Raw genomic sequence first — 21,434 nt, 5'->3', positions numbered from 1 at the left:
TATACAAGTCCCATTCCTTCTTTCCCGACTCCCGACCTTCTTCAGCATTTGTTTTAACGTCTGATTAAAACGTTCAACCAACCCGTTAGCCTGAGGGTGGTATGCTGAAGTTTTTAGGTGACGGATTCCAAAGCCCTGCCAGAAACTTCTCCATTTCCCTCGAAAGAAAATTGCTTCCTTGATCTGTTAGGACTTCGCGGGGAAACCCACCATGCAAAGAGTCCCATTAACTCCTTCATAAGTGCCGCTGAAGTCAGTTTTCCTCAAGGGGAAGGCCCAAGGGTATCTGGTGGCTACATCTACAATTACCAAGATGAAACTATACCCCCGGGGAGTCCTTTCCAATTGGGCCACGACTGTCCATAGCTAATCGCGAATAAGGGCTCTCCTACTTTAGGGATTGGGTATAAGAGGGGCCTTAGCTGGCCTACTTAATGAGAGTTTCTGGCAAGTAGAACAGGACTATACAGAAATCTGCCACATCCTGAGAGACTCCTGGCCAAAAGAACCTACGAGCTACCTGAATCTCAGTAGCTGCCGCTCCTTTATGTCCCGAAAGTGGGTGATTATGCGCTGTCTGCAAGACTATTTTCCTCAAACCCCGGGGATTACTAGTTTGCTCTCATGTTATCCCGATGGGTCTTTACCTGTCAAACACCTACTATAATAAACCCTGCTTCACCTTTGAAGTAACTCGGGTTGTTCGTAGGTACAGCTGCCTGCTTCCAGAGTTCTAGTAAGGACGCATCTGCTTTCTGTTCGTCTGGGAAGGTGGGAAATAGCTTCATCACCTCCTTGGGAAGCCAAGGGATGTCCCCAGCCCCACTAGCCTGCTTCAGCGCTTGGCTTCTCTGACGTTTTTGCCTCTGATTTTGAGCCCGGGAACGTAGGCCTGGACCTCGGGAGCTTCCCTCTATCACCCCTTCCTCAAAGGGAAATATGGTCCCCAGCTCCTCCTCACCAGGCGAGGCTGCAGGGCCCTGAGAGCGAGTCCCTACCAAACCCTGCTTGGGCTGGAGACATTCCTCCAGGCCTTTCCAATCCCTACCCAGTATGAGGTCATAGGGAGCACCCGGTACGATAGCAATTTTCACCCTGTACACTCTATCTCCGCTCAAGATAGTGGTGGCCCGGAGAGGGTACTGCACTCTATCCCCATGAACACACTTAATAGTGACCGTGTCTTTCTTCTCGCGCCGCCCCTCCTTAGGGAATAGTTGTTGAAAACACCGGTGGACATCATGGATTGATCGGCCCCTGTGTCCACCAAGGCCGACACCTCCCTTCCTGACACAGAACTAACACCCGATATGCCTCAGGGATTGGAGTGGTACCCTTTCCCTGGGTTGCTATATAGGTCTTTTCGAACCCTACAGGCCCTTTGGATATGCCCAGCCTTCCACCTACATCCGATAACAGGTGAGAGTAATTTCCCTATGAAGCAGGTCCTTATGCTTGACATTACCAGAGGTTTTCCCTGCATGCCCCTGGCCTATGGTTTAGCCTTGGCTTTTCCAGTACTCTGAGGAGAGGTTACTGCTCGCCTCTCGCAGCAATCTGGGCATCTACATATGCCCTAGCAACCTCCAGAGTCCTGGGCCAGGGTTTTACAACCTTGCCATCCTGACCCAACCCCTCAAATTTTTTAGGCTTGATTCTAGGAATTGTTTCCCTAATAATTTCCAGGACCCAATGCCCTGGGGTCTCCAAGCAAGGGTTTAGCCATCGCTCGGCCAGTTTGGACAGTTTTTGCACGAGTGCCTTAGGCCCTCTCTTTCTCCTGCATTTATGGTAGTCCTAAAACGCTGCCTGTAATGCTCAGAAGTGTAACCTAAGTACTCCAATATATGATTCTTAACAGCGTGGTAATCATTGGCCAACTCAGGAGATAAAGTTTGGAAAGCTGACAGTGTTTCTCCTGCTAAACAGGGTAGAAGCCTAACAGCCCACTGACCCTGAGGCCAACCAGCAGCAGTAGCAACCCTCTCAAACGCTGACAGAAACTCATCCGGAGCATCTGTTGGAGTAATTTTACACAAGTTCAGCATTGAGAGTGGATTAGCTACTCCTCCTGGTTGCTGAGTATGGCTTAGTCCTGGCTCGCCGCCTGTGGCTGGCGGGGGTGTCTGCAAAATTTGAGATAGTACCTTGGTCTGCTCCCCCATTGCCAATACCATTTCATCATGCTGTCTGCGAGACATCTCCTGGGACCTGTACCAGAGTTCTTGATTGGTTTTCAACACGGCCTGCAAGTCCTCGCTTTGTTTCTGTCTTTCAGCTGCCAGGAACGCCATCAGCTGTTGCTGGTCCATCTTCTCCCAGGCCTGAAACAGAAACAAACAGAAAGACCAACCCAAGTGCGATACTTCAAAAATAGGTTAGCCAATCTCCCTCACCAACCCCTTAGCTCAGGTACTCTTACCAGAGCTGTTGGTGAGTCTGCGCCTTTGGTTTTTGGGCCTCCTTGACCCCCAGTCGCTTGTCTGCGTTTCTGTCCTCTTATATCCGCTCTGAGGTCCTCCTCCGACTCAGGTTCACCACCGATAAAGCTGGATCCTTCTGGTCGCGTGCTCCCTCTTACACACTGGCGGAAGCCTCTGGATACTGGGCACACCCGGACAGGAACCAAAACAATAAACTAAAACAACAAGCTAAAGAAAAAAACTCCAAAAAGTCAAAACTTTTTTTTTTTTTCCTCCTTTTTTTTTTTCACAGTTCCACGAATGTCCAGCAGGAGGCGCACTATCCCACTCCTGATACCAATTGTGGCGCAGCCGATGCCCGTGGATAAGTTGGGCTCCAGCTAGCGCACAAGATAGCATCACCCTCCGACGTGCTTCCATAAAGCTGGAAGTCCTGCTGGTCTCAAAGTTCAAATAAAGTGAAAACAGGGATTCCAAAAGAGTTAATTCCCCAAAATAATTCCAACCTTGGTTTATTGGTAAATGACTCTGAAACAGTCTTCTTTACAATATTAAACAAAAAAGGAATAACTGGAACCAAAAAATGAGCTGAGAAAGATATCTCACAGCTCCCACCTATTATGCAGGTAAGTAAAAGTAAATTAACTTCCAAGTTCTGCCTTTGAAAATAGGCAGCTAACATAAGTCCACTGCTTTTCCAGTGCCTAAGCAGTGTGGTGTCCAAGCCCAGGTTATAACAGGCTTGGCCCCAGCCAACTTGAAAGAAGCTGGTGGGGGGAGGGGAGTAGCCGAATCCACCAATTACTTCTGTTAACACAGAATGCCACAAATGGCCCCGCAATCCCTACCAAGGATGACAAGTGGATTCTTCCCCCAACTACTTCCTCACTCCACAGTGTTCAAACAACAACACAAAATATAAACTTAAGCAGTGCAGTTATTCAGCTTCAAAAAAAAAACGTTTTTCTTTCAGGCTGCACAGAAACAAAAGTCCAGCCCTACTATTCTTCTTCATTTTAAATGCACACAGCTGCTGAGAAGTAGTCAAACAGTTGCTATTCTGAGCATGAAGAGTAAAACACACTTTCAAACAAGTAACCTAATTATCCTCCATAGGCATACCTTCAGGAAAGTAAGCAGTTTCCTGGCAATCCATGGGTTCTACCTCTGCTGTCTGGTTAGCCACAGGGTCAGTGTCAAAACCCACCATCTCTATATCAGTAGAGGGGTGAGGGTCAGGAGCCCCGTCCTGAACACCTCCTTCCTGAGCTGGCTCAGGGTAGACTGCCTCTCTTCTCCTCAGAGCAGCCTCTAATACATTGAGCCGGGCACGCCCAGTTTTCTGCGGGGGAGGAGCAGCCTGCAACTTTTTCCTACCTTTCCTAGGAGCTGCAATCAGCCTCTGCAGCTGAGAGTCAGCAGGGAAGGAGGAAGAGATCTGAGGCTGTTCCAGGATATTCTCCTCACCTTCCTCTCCTCCCTGGAGATCAGCTACCTGAGACTTAAAGGGGAACATATCATTTTCCCTATCTTTTACCTCAGGCTTGTCACATTGGTTAGCCCTTCTTATGGCTGGGATAGGTTTAGACAAACCCCTGCCTGGCACAAACCGAGCTTTAAGGCTAGGGGTGTGACAATACGCAGAGTCTTTATATCCCCGACCTGCATAAGGAATACCCTGTATCTCCTTTGCCTGTTGAATAGCCAATAGCAAGGGTTCCAGAATAATGTCAAAAAGCAAAGGAGATAACGGACACCCGTGTCTAACTCCCCTCTCCAGATGAAAACGTTCTGAAAAGGTGTTATTAATATATAATCTGGCAGAAGGGAAACTATACTAGGTTTGAATCATTTGTATAAATCTGGAATCAATACCAAACCAATCCATTGTTTGATACATGAAGGTCCACTCTACACGATCAAAGGCCTTCTTTGCATCCAAGGATACAGAGAAGGCTGGATCATCCATGGCTTTTGTTAAATTTAACATGTGAAAAGCCAATCTTGTGTTGTTTGAAGAATGTCTTTGAGCAACGAACCCTGTTTTGTGCATACCAATAATATAAGGGAGAGCCTTGGTCAGGCGTAAAGCCAATAACTTAGCCAGAAGTTTTCCATCTACATTAATCAAAGAAATAGGCCTGTAATTTGAAACCAATGTAGAATCTTTATTTGGCTTCGGCAAAACTATAGTTAAAGATTGTGCCATAGTACCTGTAATACAACCTTTAGTCAGTTGAGCCTGATAAAAATTTAATAGATGTGGTAATAGGGTAATTTGAAACTTCTGTTTTGAAAAGCAAAGATCCCTAAACGTTTGTGTGATTAATACAATGTTTTACTTTTGCAGGGATAAAGATTACCACCTCAGAACCTACAAATCTGTAGTCATGGCAAACAAGCTAATAGAATGGCTAATTGCACAGGTAATCACATTTGAAGGGCATTATATCAAATTCACTTTACCCAGAAAGAAATCCTAGAGGGATGTGGAAGGGGTATAGGAATCACCTGTCTTAAAGCTTTCTAATGTTTAATGATTGGTTGCACAATCTAAATATGTGTTGAGAGATCCAAGAAAACCTATTGCATTAAACAGAAAATTTTATCTTTGATTTTGAGATCTAATGGATAGTTTGTTATGAGAGACTTTTAAAGAGGACTCTGTCATTGATCGAGAGATCCTTTATGCAATATGTTTTGTATTTTTTTATTCTTTTACGTTGATTTGCAATTAAATTGAATCCAGTCCACATATGTGATCCACTTCCTTGTTATTTTTGTTCCATACTCCATAGATTACCTTTTTGTAGCTCCTTTTTGGAGCTTTTTCAAAATCCTGCAAGAAGACATCTCCAATAAACAGGTGGAATGAAGGGCTAGATCTTCTAAAATGCGGTACCTCAAAAAAGTGACTTTTTAGACCACTGCATTTCTTAACTTAAAGGGACTGAGTCAGTAAAATACTTGCAATATACTGTAAATCCAAAATAGTTTCTCATTCACCAATAATACAGGCACCATAGAAGGACTTAGGCCAAGTAAAATGTATAGTTCCAAAGGACATCTCATGTCCCACCCCCCAAAGCACTGAACCTTTGTATGCTACCACTAGAATCAAGAGAGTCAGGTATTTGTGTGATCCAATCCTGCCTTCTATTCTCCTAATACATAAGTGGATGCTCCAATTCCTCCTCCAATCCTGATCCATATATAAAGGCTCCCCGTACAACTCAGCAGATCTTTCATCCCTCGTATAGCTCATCCCTCATATTCACCTTCTTCTCAAACCTATTGCCTTTTTAAAATTTATCACATTAGTGAGTAGCTTGATAATAGGGTACTAATTAAGTGTATATTTTTTTCATATACACGAGCTCATTAGCGTGACTGAAGTCTACAAAATCCTGAGTGGTGTAGAATGGGTACAAGTGGATCAATTTTTTTTTTTTTTTTTTTTACTGCATCAAGATTACAAAGACTAGGGGACACTCAATGAAGTTACAGAGTAATACTTTTAAAACCAATAGGAGGAAATATTTTTTCACTTAGGGCAGATTCACTAAGCAAACTGATCGTGTACCGATCAGTTTGCGACTCCTTTGCGACTCAATTTTCCTCTGACCTGATTCACTAACCTCTGTGCCAACCCGATTCCGATCTGTGCATGCAAATGAGGGGAAACGTCATGCAAAGTAGGAAGGATGCAATTCACTAACAAAATTCAGGCACACCGACTAGGCTGGCCGATCCAAAAACAAGCGACTGTTGAGGACCAGTCACTTGTGCAAAAAACATGTTCTCAGCCCCGATTCTCCTGTTCATGCCACCCTGCTCAGCCCCGATTCTCCTGCCTTTTTGCTGCCCTGCTCAACCTTGACTCTCCTGCCTTTACAGCCCCTATACTCTCCTGCTCTGCCTCCCTTTCCTGCAATGTGAGCCTGTGGTTTTAACCCACTTTAAACCCACAGGTTAAAACCACAGGCTCGCGAGTAGTAAAGTAAAAAATAAAAAAATAAAAAAGCATGGACAGCAAACGCATGTTCAGACCTTCTACAGGCAAAGAAGATGGTCTTCGCATGCATTGGGATTGCTCAGTAGTGATCCATGCGGATGGGGGGGGGGGCGTTCCTCTGATCGCCTCCATTTGAATATTGTCCCATTGTGAATTGGTCGGCCTGCTACGAATCAGACACGGATCGGTTACGATAAGGCAGGTTAGTTAATCAGGCCCTTAGTGAATAGTTAAGCAATGGAATGTGTTGCCAGAGAATGTGGTAAGAATGCTTTATGTAGCTGGTTTGAAAAAAAAAGGCTTGGACATGTTCTTGAGGGAAAAGTCCATATACTGCTGTTGAGACAGACATGGGAGAACCCACTGCTTGCCCTGAATTGGTGGCACGGAATGCTGCTACTATTTGGGATTTTTGCCAGGTACTTGTGACTTGGATTGGCCTCTGTAAGATGGGATACTGGATTAGATGGACCATTGGTTTGATCCAGTAGGCTATTCTTATGTTCTTATTTCTTATGCTGATAATATTACTGTCTTTTTTCAATTGGATAATATATTACAAGATATTAATCAGTAAATTTCACAGTTTTCACTTGACTACTGATTGGATGAATGCTTCTTATCTTAAACTGAACAAAGATAAAGATAATTTGTTTAAATTGGTTCCAAAGACATACAAGGGGAAGGTTTAACTCTTAAAGTTGATGGTATTCATTAAAAATTGCTGGGAATTACTCTAGACAACAAACTGACTATGGAAGCTCAGATTAATTATCTTGCTGAAAGTGCTTTTTGATCTTTAAGAAAACTTAGAAGTATTAGGAAATATATATATCAAGATCAATTTAGATTGGTAGAGCAAGAACTAATATTAAGTAAATTAGATGACTGCAACATAATTTATCTGGGAATTCCCATGAGTCTAATTAAACATTTGCAGACAATACAAAATTCAGCTGTCTGATTAATTTATAAATTATGAAAATCAGACAGACTTACACATTCATATATAGCTTTACACTGGTTGCCAATCAAGGCTAGAGTCATGTTTAAGTTGTGCTGTTTAAAATATTATATGATTGACTCCAAAATATATGAGCAATTTAATTTGCAATAATTTATAATTATTTACAATATTATAATGTTCATAATACTTTAACATTACAATTTCCAAGTTTGAAAGGAATTATATGTATAAGATTTTCTACTATTCCTCCTTTTCCTTATCAAGCCACATCTGTTTGGTCAAATCCTGCCAATTCAAATATGATCTATAGTAACTTTCACCTTTTTTAAAAAAGCGCTTACAACTTTTTTGTTTCTGAAATTTAATCTTAATAGTTAATAATGGGATAATGTACTATTACTTATGTATATCTTAGGGCTCCTTTTACTAAGGTGCGCTAACGTTTTTAGCGCACGCACGAAATTACCGTGCACTACACTGCGCGGTATGCTTCTAGAATAACGCTAGGTCAATGCTGGTGTTAAGGTCTAGCACACATGGCAATTTAGCGCGCGCTATTCCGTGCGTTAAGGCCCTAATTCCACCTTAGTAAAAGGTTGCCCTTAGTTTATTTATTTATTCCGTTTTTTTATACCGTTCTCTCAGGGAGCTCAGAATGGTTTACTTGAATTTATTCAGGTATTTCAAGCATTTTTCCCTGTCTGTCCTGGTGGGCTCTCAATCTATCTAATATACCTGGAGCACTGGGGGACCAAGTGACCTGCCCAGAGTTACAAGGAGCCCACAACCTCTGGGTGCCGAGGCTGCAACTCCAACCCTTGCACCACACTCTCAGACATAGTATGGTAGGAGGTAGCATGGCACACATTGTCCTGACAAGGATGGCAAAACATAGTTAACAAAGCATGGTAAACCATAATATGACATGGTATGGTGAGAATAGTAGTACAAAGCATGGCGTAGCATAGTATGACACAACTTGGCAAAATCGGGTAATGCAAGAGTGCGTGATAAAATATAGCATAGAAGACATGGAACAGCAGACATTGTGTGGCAGACATGGCATGAGAGAGTGAAGCATGGTAGACAGTGTGCAGACATAATATGGTAAATATGGAAATAGTATGGTAATACAAAGATCTATTTCTTTGTAAGTAATCTGCTAGGAACTATTTGTTGGCAACAGCGGAATATACATGATTTGACTGTAACTGTATTCCATACCTAGCGTCAGCCGGCTGGTCCCTTTCACTCTATTTCTCCCCTTCCTTTCTTCCTCCGTTCCTGCTTCCTCCGATATTTCTTTATCCCGTGCATGCTCCATTCATACTACTGAACTTATTCTATTACTTCTCTGTCATTAACAGATGTTAAGCTGCTCAGACATGTTTAATGAGTGGCATAGTAAATCTATTAATAAACGTGAAACGTGAAACTGAGCATTAATGGGAGTGATAGCACTGGTGGCTGAAGAACAAGCGCAAGTTGGATGCACACCTTCTTGCAAATCATATTGAGGGATACGGGAAATCCGGGTCTCCAAAAAGGAGTACCTAAATGGGCCACCGCATGCGCGGATCGCCGGACAAGATGGACCTCGGTCTGATCCGGTGCAGGCATTTCTTATGTTCTTATATAACACCACTTAATTCTTTGCTGCTCAGGCAGCATGTGAGGAGGCTCAGGCGGTGGATCACTTCGGCTGGCAGGGCTTGAATATCCCTGAATGTCATTCCACACACGGGGCCTTGCACCCAAAGTGAGGGGGGCCTAGGTCCCTGAGGCCCTCCTTCCCCCGTGGCTATACCACTGTTGTAACAGGAATGGTAGTTATTTTGGCTTAACTTACTCTTCTTGTCTGTCAGGATAGTGAGTCAAATTAAACCAAAGAAAAGTGGGAAAGGAACTGTACACATCAATTTAAGGAACAAATGCAATTTTATTATAAACAAAATTACTTAAAATCATATCATATATGTATAACCAAGCCTTATGAAAAGTCCATGGGCTCCTTTTACAAAGGTGCGTTAGGGCCTTAACGCGCGGAATAGCGCGCGCTAATATGCCACACGCGCTAGCCGCTACCGCCTCCTCTTGAGTAGGTGGTAGTTTTTCGGGTAGCGCACGTTTATCCAGTACATGCGCTAAAAACACTAGCGCACTTTTTTAAAAGGAGCCTCCAAGTCTTGTTGATTTAATGGACCCAACACGGTCCATGTTTCAACTTCTGTAGAAAAGCCTTCCTCAGGGTCGGCCTAGTGGGTGACGCTCAGTGAAAGACTCTTCAAAAGACAAGGCTTAAAGGCTGGTAAAACAGGGCCAAAATGGGCGTATAATCCACCAAAATGCCATAGAAATATGCACACAGCGTTAAACAAATGCTGTGTGCATATTTCTACGGTGTTATATGCATCTGGTGTGCGTAATTGCAGAATAAGTGCTACAAATTTAAATTTCTGCCCAAAGCAATATTCAGTTCATGCATAAGTGAGAGATGGGAGGCTCCTGCCGGGTTAAAATCCAGTGAACTGGCTGGCTGCTGATATTCAGCGGCATTTAACTGGATAATGCTGCTGAATATTGCCACTAACCATCCTATTCCCTAACTAGCTGGGTTACATGCTATTGGGGGCGGAGTTTGGGCGGATCTGCAACGTAGCTGGTTACCATTGGTTTTCAGTCCATTAACTAGATAAGTATGCTGATAAAATTAGGACAGCTGAAAGGCTGTCCTAACTTTATCTAACAAGTTAATCAAGCACTGCTCTTAATATTGGGCAGTGCCTGGCTAATTTCCAGGCCAGCACACCTACTTGGATATTCTATGCCTGAAGCTGAGAATGTCCCAACATTGAATATCTGGGATTAGTTCAGCCCTCGGCTGTTAGTGGCTTACAAGCTGTTTACCACCGCAAGTTGAATATTATTCCCTATATAGTATGCCCCAGATTTTCAAACTGTCGCCGATTTTCTAGGCACCAGTAGGCGCCTATACCTTCGTTAAAAACCATCCAAACAGCGTTTTAAAACTAGATTTGAGGTACATACCGTCACCTAGAAAATTGGCACTGGAATTGCACCTATGTAGGCGCATTAGGCTGCCGAATGCCTAAGTAGGCCTGGCCAACACCGGAAGTGGTGTTAGGTGGCCTAAAGCATCTACATAGAAAACCTTGGCCTAAATTTCTGGCACCTATCTTTCGTATTGGCGTGATTCTGAAACAGGCTCAATGCATGACTGATATGTGATTGGCGGCTGCTTTTAAGGTGGCCGCCAATATCGGTGCCGGTTCGAGAATCTGGTCTTATGTTTATAATATAAATCTGCTTAATATTAAACAAGGAGAACTATACATTTAATTGTCTTTGTTTAATAACCTAAATTGATTTACTATTAAGTAAAGCAAATGTTTGTGGAGCTATGCTAAAAAAAGAGAACATTAAAAATTGTCTTTTTAAAGGGTTGTGCTTGCTCAAGCTTAGTGCATGCTGACGGATGTTATCAAGTTCTAAGTGTCGCACAACCCATAGGAATAAAAGCAAGTCACATACCAGACTTTAGTAAACATGGCCTTTGTCTCGGAGTTTTTCTCTTTTGGTTTTCTAATAAAATATTCAAAAAAAGGTTTTCATGGCCTGGTTGAAAGTTTTGTTGCAAATCTTGGATGATAAAGGTGCTGTATTTTACCATGTTTCTGGGGCTTGCTTTTCTCATATTTTTATGCTTTGCAGGGAGATTGTCGAACGCGGGAAGAAGCAATTATCTTAGGAGTAGGACTTTGTGACAATGGGTTTATGCATCACGGTAAGAAAACCAAACCTTACAATCTTTTTTATTTGAATGCAATGCTAAAAGTCAATGTATCAAAAAAACCCACAAAAAAAACATAGAAACATGATGGCAGATAAAGGCCAAATGGCCCATCTAGTCTGCTCATCCTCAGTAACTATTATCTCTTTCTCGCTCTGAGATCCCACGTATCTACTAGGCCCTTTTGAATTCAGATACAGTCTATGTCTCCACCATCTCTTCTGGGAGACTGTCCATGCATCTACCACCCTTTCTGTAAAAAAGTATTTCCTCAGATTACTCCGGAGCCTATCACCTCTTAACTTCATCCTATGCCCTCTCATTGCAGAGCTTCCTATCAAATTAAAGAGACTTGACTCATGCGCATTTACATTATGTAGGTATTGTCGCTCACTAGGCCTCTAGTCAAGACAGCAGAGGGCGCTGGTAGGGACTAGATTCGAATCCCTGGCGTGATCCCCTGGAACTAGGATAACCCGTAGGAGTAAACTCTGGCATGGGCACTTGCCTAGGGCTACACGGTAGGCTGGCTGTATTAGCCCAAAATCACCATCACACAAAACAAGTAGTGAAAAGAAAAAGTAGTCTTTATTTAGCCCTTTCACTGGGCTAAAATTAAAATAGTCAGGCTGGCAATTGTAAATCACAAAGGCAATCCACACCACAGTTTTCATGAAAATCAAAAGAGAAAACTTTACAGAGGAACATGCAATGCCAAACAGAACGATGATACACCGTAAACTGCACCACTGAGTTGTAGCTGTTTGCAATAGCCTGCGCTGCAGATGGTCTCACAGGTTTAATCAGGTCCTATAATGGCTTTATGCTGGTAAGTACTTCAAAGAAAGGAAGGCTGTTCCTTTTTCTCCTGGTTGAAGTGGTAAGTGTGGTCTGGCTTGCAAAAATGAGAAAAAGTTTACACATTAGCATTTATATATATAAAAAAAAACCCTCAAAATAAATGCCAATCCTCTTGGTCTGCAGGGCAGGATTAACCAATAGGCCCAGTAGGCACGTGCCTAGGGCCCAAATTGGTCAGGGGGGCCCGATGAAGGAGGGTATCAACATTGTTTTTTCCAAACGGCTATGGGCCCCTCCAGCATCGATCGCCAATGCGGGCACCCCCTACCGATCAGCAACACGGGCCCCTCCCGATCGACAATGCAGGCCCCCCGATCAGCCACACAGCCCCCCTCCCATCGACGGAAAGTAAGACAAGCAAGCAACGTGGGTAAGAAAGGCAATGGGAACTGTAATTTTGCAAGCGGTGCTGCTTGCCCAAAGCTTCCCTCTGATGCAGCTTCCTGTTTCTACCTGGGCGCATGGTGGGGTGGAGCGGGGCAAGGGGCCCAGTGTACTTGAGTGCCTAGGGGCCCTCGACAAATTAATCCTGCCCTGTTGGTCTGACTTCTAGGGTTCTTGAGCTTTCTCCCCAAGTACACATTCCCAATAGTCCACACCTGCCTGAGATTACAGCCATACTGAGCAGTAGGAAAAAAAACAAAACACAACCTCACAACCTAAACAATGCAGGAAAAGAAAAAAAAAACCCTCAAACACTGGTAGAGGAAAAGAAGAAAAACAAAACACCCCAAAAAGCAGCCTCTTGCTTCCTCCTATAGAAGCTTCTGCTTGCCAGCCCAGTTTAGACAAACTGTCAAAGAGAAAGAAACCCAAAACATACTGTTCAAAGGTTTAAGCTTTTCAGGGACCCACCTCCATAAAGTCAGGGAAAATCTTGGCCTCCTCTGGCCCACAGGTGGTGTCCATTGCCTCTCAACCTGGTTGTTCCCTGGGAGTTTGCGGTTATAGCCAGTGGTTCCTCAGCATTTCCACTTCCTGGCCCATCCATGGCTCAGCAAGGCACTGCTCTGCTCCCCTTGGTCCCAGCTTTTCACCAGCTCCTTCCACTGCTGCTCTGTGGTTGTTTCACCTGCTCCTCCAGCTATTTCCCCTGGTCTTCCTGTGGCTGTTCCAAGTCCTGCATTTATGCTTGGGATAGCCACGCCTGCTGCACCTGGAGCGGGGGAAGAGGAACTGGCTCTCTAAGCTGTAGAGCCTGGCTCTCTCCAAACTGCTTTTTTAAGGGACTATCTTAAAATAACATGCTTCCCTTTTAAAACAGTAAACCTTCTTGGCTCAGAAATAAACCTTTCCTGAGGTGTGCTTTGTGTGTGGCTAGGTAACCAATCCCTGTCCTCTTCAGCTTCACTGCCTGGGGAGTAGCTAGCTGACTCCTGACTATGGCTACTGACCTGGTCAGCTCTTCTGGTAAGGAATCATAAGTTCCTAATGCTGCATTCTCTTGGGAGTAAGCCAGCACTGGTGCTGGGTTGGTCACAGTATTTAAATGTCTCTATCATATCTCTCCTCTCCCGCTTTTCCTCCAAAGTATACAGATTGAGATCTTTAAGTCTGTCCCCATACACCTTATGGTTCAGGAAAGGGAAATCATGTTTAACAAATTTACTTCAATTTTTTGAGACCGTGAACAAGCAAATTGATACTGGAATGCCGGTGGACATAATATATTTGGACTTCCAGAAGGCGTTCGACAAAGTTCCACATGAAAGACTTCTCAGGAAACTACAAAGCCATGGAATAGAGGGAGATATACACAGGTGGATAGGCAAATGGCTGGAAAACAGAAAGCAGAGAGTGGGCATAAATGGGAAGTTCTCAGACTGGGAGAAAGTGACTAGTGGTGTGCCCCAGGGCTCGGTTCTTGGGCCGATCCTATTTAATATTTACATCAATGACCTGGAAGAAGGAGTATCCAGTGAGATCATTAAGTTTGCAGACGACACAATAGCTATGCCGGGCAATCAGATCGCAGGAGGATAGCGAGGAACTCCAGAGCGACTTGTATCAGTTAGAGAAATGGGCAGAGCAATGGCAGATGAAGTTCAACGTGGAGAAATGCAAAGTATGCATTTAGGTAGTAAGAATAAGGAACACGAGTATAGAATGTCAGGCGCAACTCTGGGTAAGAGCGAACAAGAAAAGGACCTGGGTGTACTGATAGATAGGACCCTGAAGCCGTCGGCACAATGCGCGGCAGCGGCAAAGAAAACAAACAGAATGTTAGGCATGATAAAGAAAGGAATCACGAGTAGATCGGAGAAAGTCATAATGCCGCTTTATAGAGCAATGGTCAGACCACACTTGGAATACTGTGTCCAACATTGGTCTCCCAACCTAAAGAAGGATATAAAACTGCTGGATAGGGTGCAGAGACGAGCAACGAAGCTAATAAGAGGTATAGAGAACTTGGAATATGAGGAACGACTCAAGAAACTGGGACTGTTCTCCCTTGAGAAGAGGAGGCTGCGAGGGGACATGATCGAGACGTTCAAAATGCTGAAAGGCATCGATAAAATAGAGCAGGAAAATAAATTATTTACATTGTCCAACGCGACACGGACAAGAGGACATGGTTTGAAGCTAAGGGGGGACAAGTCCAGGACAAATGCCAGGAAGTTCTGCTTTACACAGCGAGTGGTAGACGCCTGGAATGCTCTCCCAAAGGAGGTTATTAAGGAATCCACTGTGCTAGGATTCAAAGGCAAATTAGATGCACATCTCCTTACGAGAGGCATAGAGGGATATGGGTGACTAAAACTACATCAGGTGTATACCTGACTGGGCCTCCGCGTGTGCGGATCGCCGGACTCGATGGACCATGGGTCTGATCCGGAGATGGCAGTTCTTATGTTCTTATGATGAAGATCACATACCATTTTAGTAGCCTTCCTCTGGACCAACTCCATCTTTTTTATATCTTTTTGAAGTTGTGGCCTCCAGAATTGTACACAATATTCTAAATGAGGTCTCGCCAAAGTGTTATACAGGGGCATCAATACCTCCTTTTTCCTACTAACCATACCTCTCCGTATGCAAACTAGCATCCTAGCTTTCACCGTCACCTTTTCAACCTGTTTGGCCACCTTAAGATCATCACATACAATCGCATCCAAGTCCTGCTCTTCTGTCGTGCACGAGTACCTGAATAAATGCATGTAAACTGTTCTGAGCTCCCCTTGGAGAACGGTATAGAAAATTGAATAAATAAATAAATAAGTTTGTCACTCCTTAATCTGTACTGTTCCCTAGGGTTTCTGCAGACGAAATGCCTGACCATGTATTTCTTAGCATTAAATTAGAGAAGCCATATTTCAGCCCATTCTTCCAGCTTCGTCAGGTCTTTCTTCATGTTATTCACACCATCCGGCATGTCGACTCTATTGCAGATTTTCGTATCATCAGCAAAGAGGCAAATCTTACCCGACAACCCTTCAGCAATATCGTTTATAACAATGTTAAAAAGAACAGGCCCAAGAAGAGAACCTTGAGGCACACCACTGATAACATCCCTTTCCTCAGAGCGATCTCCTCTGTCGCCTTCCACTCAACCAGTTATTGACCCAGCCCGTCACTTTGGGATCCATCCCGAGGGCACTCAGTTTACTTATTAGATGGGTGCTTTTACTAAAGGTAACAAGGAAAGCACAAAAAGGGAGAGGAGAGCCCCCACAGCAGGTCCTTTTGGCATTGTAAAGGAGGTCCACTTTTGAGCGTAGTTTGGGCTTCAGATAGACCTGAGTTCTATGGACAGAACTTAGGTACAGTTTGGACATTCTTAATGCTATCTGCTAATTAGCAAATAACATTGCTGTTTGTCCCCAAATTAGAAGGTTTTGCATGCAATGTATCTGTTTTGATGTGCCCTGTTTATATGGTGCCTTATTAAATGTATTTTGAGCTTAATAAAGCAAAAATAAAAACCCAGAGAACTATTTAGCAGATTGAATTAAGGATGTCCAAACTGTGCCTAAGTTCTGTCCATAGAACTCAGGTCTATCTGAAGCCCAAACTAAGCTCAAAAGCGGACCTCCTTTACAATGCCAATAGTTTTACAATTGCTATGTAACTTGCTAGCTTACTATGTAGCACACTGGTTAAACCTACAGCCTTCTACCCTAATGTTGCTGGTTCAAATCCCAGTCACTCTCTGATGGATGAGAAATAAATAAAGCATTAAACAGATCCAACTCCCAGTATCACAATTATAATGAAAAACAATATAAAATCACTATTCTAATAACATAATAATAATAAAATATTATAACATTAAGGACACGTCTAAAAACACACTTGTTCCTAAAGTTGTTCCACAACTGATCCTCTCTTTTCTCTCCCTTCTATAGTGATTAACTTATCTTATTGATCACTCTCTCCTCAACAATGAATTTTCTGTCCTATTAATTCTCTTTCTTCCTCCCCTCTTAAAGCCAATCAATTTGTTACCTTTGCTTAATCTTCTGTAAACCGCATAGAACTTCATGGTATTGTGGTATATAAGCTGTTATTATTATTATTATTATTGTTTGGATGTCTAACTCTCACCTAAAACCCGATTCTCTAAGGAAGTCTCAAAATTTGGACGTCCAAACAGTGCTGAGCGTTACTGAATGCAATTCTACAAAGAACGCCTATCTTGGACGTCTAAACTGCGCCTAACTTTAGACGCGCTTTGCAGAATTAGGGCCTACATGTATATTGTAATCATCATTGATTCATAAAGTCTCTCTTCCCAGAGCGTTATCTATTACACTTTGACTCAATATATGTGACCCCTGAGGAAGGCATACTTCATGCCGAAACACAGTGCTGGGTCGGGTCAAGACTACTGCAAATAGATATAATACGCATGTATTTTACATAATCCCTTTTGGCTCCTTCTATTGTGGAAAGTCCATTGTCCAATCCCACTCTTTGCTTGTCTCCTTGTTGGTTTTATGGGGTGACCTTCAGTTGAACTTTTTGTGAAATTGATTTAAGCAGAACATACAGTACATGGAGTGCATACATTATAAAATACTATGATTTATGGTTGTTGCTCACATCTAAGTACCTGCATTTACACAAACCTTGGGCCTGCTGTAAGCAATCAGGCCTTAATCAAGGCATGTTTTAGCCAGTTATGCTGGTATTTTAGGTGCCTATTTTATAAAACAGGCTTAAAATAGGTGCCTTAATTAGTGTTTCTAATAGGGGCAATTCTATAAGTGGGCAACTCTTTTTAAGTGCCCCAATGCTATGTAGTGACAACCTGCTCCTCAACAGCATTTGGGTACCCAATTTCCACCTAGAATACTAATGTAACCAGGTACTGGAAGTCCTCACATTTGCATGCCCACAATTAGATCAGCCATAGTCCTGGTGTAACTACAAGCCTTAAATACAGCAAGGGAATTGGATTGAACAAAATAAGCATTCTGCCCGTCTCCCTCTCATTCTCTCTACTCATGTGCACGCCCATTGTATTTAAGTGGTATGCCACTTGTGGGCTCCCTTATTAAAGAGTGCTCATTTGATTTGCTGTCATTTATGCACAGAAGTGCCAGTTTTCTATACATTTATGTGCGCAAGTTATAGACTTGCCCTTCATGTGAATACCATGCTTGTACACTGAACCACCTTGGCACACATGCCGTCCTTTAATTCATAGGCCTCAAATGCCTGAAGTGTGGTGATAGTTGAACCAGTTTGCTTTGCTCTGGCTGATCAGTGTGTGAGCCAATGCCTTTTCTTAACTGTTGCTGTGGGATTTCTAACTACTTTGCTATAACTAGATTTTTATTATATTTGGTTTATTTGTGAGTCCATACCTCAGATTCCGAATGAATTTCAGCAATATATCTAGTCTACTTATGCATGTTGAAATGGACCTTGTCTTTAAAATCCAAATTTGCTTTAAGTAGTATGCATACTCTTGAAATTGATTCATGCCACTTACACCATACAGGATTTATTAATTTGTTCTTGTTTGAATGAAGCTCTGACTAAACCTCACAAGGGGCTAACTTTGCGTTTCTGTATGAAACAGTGCTGGAGAAAAGTGAATTCAAAGATGAACCTCTTCTGTTCCGATTTTTTGCCGATGAAGAAATGGAAGGGTCAAACATGAAGCACAGACTCATGAAGCATGATTTAAAAATTGTTGAAAATGTCATAGCAAAGTCATTATTGGTAAGTTACTAGTTACAATGTATATTTTCTTTATGATTCAAAATAATATAAGGAAAATAATAGAGCCCAAATGTGAAGTTACCTGCTACCAGTGGCAGGGTGGGGAGGATTTTTTTTTTTTTTTTAATTCTTTATTAAGAACATAAGCCGTGCCTCTGCTGGGTCAGACCAGAGGTCCATCATGCCCAGCAGTCCGCTCACGCGGCGGCCCATCAGGTCCAGGACCTGTATAGTAACCCTCTATCTATACCCTTCTGTCCCCTTTTCTTTCAGAAAATTGTCCAATTCCTTCTTGAACTCCAATACCACTCTGCCCTATCACGCCCTCTGGAAGTACGTTCCAGGTGTATTCATTTTTAAAACTACAGTTGTGCACAATAAATGATACATTTACATAGAATATTAAAATTAAAGCACAATAAACTTGCAAGAATTAATGACAAAAATTATTTTCCCTCACCCTTCCACCAGTTAATCTATAAATAAATAAATACCTATAAACAATCTAAACATACCTCCTAATCAGTTCCAAAACATACCCCCCTCCCTGGATGTGTATGTTTTCCCCATCTAGAAAGGTCAATCCTTACAGTATTTAGTTAATGGTTCCCAAACATCCATAAATTTTTTGTAACTTCCTTGCTGAATGGCCATGAACCTTTCCATTTTAAAACCATAACATAGGGACTCCCACCAGAATGAATAATTTAGGGCTCCTTTTACAAAGGCCCGTTAGCGGTTTAATGCGCCTAATAGCGTGCACTAAACTGCCCAACGTGCTAGCCGCTACCACCTCCTTTGGAGCAGGCGGTAGTTTTTGGGCTACTGCGGCTTCGTAAAAGGAGCCCTTTGTCTGTCCCAATTTTTCAAATTTTTTTAAAATAAGCTGCATGTGCACGGTGGGGAGGATTAAGTAATCAAGTAACATTCAAGGCATTCCTGAGAAGATACACTCTGGAAAGAAATGTTTCCCACCCGGGAACCAATCAAATGACACATTTTGCTTCCTGCGCAGAATGCGCAATTGGTGGATCATCACTAAATTTTTAAAGGACTGGATTTCTACCAAATACACGAGGAACTCAGAGAAGCAATATCAGGAGCTATTTGAAATTTCAAAATAGTTGCAGATCTCTTTATGATTTTTGCAAGTACTGTACAAACATGGAGAGGCCACCTAATAGGTCAGTTTTCAGCTCCATGGCTGGTGTTATTTATTTATTTATTTTTAATGCTGGCTGCAGCATTTAAATACTTTATGTATATTTAGTGCCGTTCTCCGTAGAAGTGATGGTACTGAATATATGCAAACCCCTAGATTCTATAAAGAGCATGCACATTTCTGCATGCAAAATTGCACACTATTTGGAGATGTACACACAATTAAATTGGCTAATGAGCCAATCAGTGCCAATAATTGGGTGCTATCAATCAATTATTGGTGTAACTTGGCAAATAATTTGGATTTGTATGTGCATCTTGCTAAGTGCCATTTTATAAAGATCTGCACACAAATAGGGTTGCCAGATTAACCCGAAGGAAAATCCGGACCCATGGACATGTCCCCCAGGCCTGCCCCATTCTGTCTGTGTCACGCCCCATTCCTGCCCCCAGCTGGCATTCGTGCATGCACGGAAGCAATGCAATTATATCAAGTGCACGTGCGCGTGATGTCACCGTGTTGCATTTGCACATGCGCAGATGCCCCTTCCCGATGTGATTTTGAGGGAAGCTTTTCAAAACCCGGACAAAGTGACAGGTTTTGGAAAAGCCTTCCGAATCCCCGGACATGTCCTAGTAAAGGAGGACATGTCCGGGGAAATCCAGACGTCTGGTAACCCTGCATGCAAATCTTGTAGCATGCAGCTCAAAAGGGGATGCACCCATAGGAGGGGCAAAGGTGGGCCAAGGGCTATGTTCCCTCTAAATTGAGCACTTGTGCCATTGCTCATACATTCGAGGAGTGTCGCTCACAGATCTGACATGGGTTGCTCACAAAAATACTTGCGAATCTGAAAAATTCTTAGCTTGTAGAATTATTTTTATTTTTTAGATCTTGTCGCTCACATGAGGAAAAATTTGCACGCACCTGACCAGTCCTTAGAGGGGTGTTCACTAAAGATGTGTGCCGTTACTGAATACTGGGGATCTGTGCCTAACTAAATGATTGGCTGGGCTCGCGCTCCTCATCCTACCTAAATTTCAGAAAATTATTAAAAACAAATCTGTTCAACTGATTTGTATCCTAAGACCTCTTATGCCTGACCTCTTGTTTCCCATGATCTCTTATGCCTTCCACTGTTATTCTGCTCACCTTTATATATTGTACCTATATATTGTACCTGTATCCTGCTTACCTATACAAATTGTATCTATATTCGCTGATTGTACCTATTTGCTGATTGTCCAGTCCTTCTTTGTTGTAAACCGCCTCGAACTACTACGGCTTTGGCGGTATATAAGAATAAAATTATTATTATTATTATTATTAAATTACATGCCAAGATTCACACCAGGTTTCATTTGCTATAAATCCTCGTGCCCAAAGTTTGTCACTGAAATTGGCTCTAAGTGCTACTCTATAAAGAGTGTACAATTTGCAGCACCGTTTATAGAATAGCACTTTGCACAGATTGTGTACGGTACCATTTTTTGAAGGCCATTTACTGAATCTAGTCCATAACCCCATAGCTATGCATGTGAAGGACAACTATTTTGCTATATTTACATGTGGAAGAGATGTATCCACATGTAAATATAGCAAAATATAGCGCTATTCTAATAAGAGCACTTATAAGTGCTATAGCATGAAAATACAAGGGGGTGTATATGAGGGCTGTTCAAAAAGTATCAGATCTTTCTTCATAAAAAATATTCGTATGTTTATGGCATTGGAGGAATCAAGTACATCGTTTATTTTTATTTGAGAGCTGGGAAGTTTGACGTTCGCCTAGAAAAACTCGTCTTTTTATGGAGGTTTGGGATCCTTATATTCAGAATCTTTCACCAAGAATAAGAAGTTTGGTTTGCAATGATTTACGATGAAACTTAAGTTTTCTAATTACATTCCAGTTTATTTTATTTCTTTATTTTTTTCAACTTTCATCCAGGGTGAGGGATTTCATTTGGGAGAAAAGTAGGGGGTAGGGGATGGAATTAAGGGGGGTGTAGATAAGATTGGATTAG

The 21,434-nt window shown here is 42.5% G+C and overlaps 1 protein-coding gene across 3 annotated transcripts in view; it reads left to right on the top strand.

The window, feature by feature from the left end:
* PREX2 (phosphatidylinositol-3,4,5-trisphosphate dependent Rac exchange factor 2) overlaps positions 1-21,434 on the top strand; it is a 628,296-nt gene that overhangs the window by 265,177 nt on the left and 341,685 nt on the right. For all 3 annotated transcript variants that reach the window (XM_033933977.1, XM_033933976.1, XM_033933978.1), the window contains 3 exons: positions 4,774-4,849; positions 11,138-11,210; positions 18,106-18,248. In XM_033933977.1, the coding sequence (XP_033789868.1) occupies positions 4,774-4,849; positions 11,138-11,210; positions 18,106-18,248 (292 nt within the window). The remainder of the gene's footprint in view (positions 1-4,773; positions 4,850-11,137; positions 11,211-18,105; positions 18,249-21,434) is intronic.

Source organism: Geotrypetes seraphini, chromosome 2 (assembly GCF_902459505.1).
Source record: "Geotrypetes seraphini chromosome 2, aGeoSer1.1, whole genome shotgun sequence".
Classification (NCBI taxonomy): domain Eukaryota; kingdom Metazoa; phylum Chordata; class Amphibia; order Gymnophiona; family Dermophiidae; genus Geotrypetes; species Geotrypetes seraphini.
Note: the sequence above shows the minus strand (reverse complement) of the source record. Positions and strands in the feature narration are given on the sequence as shown.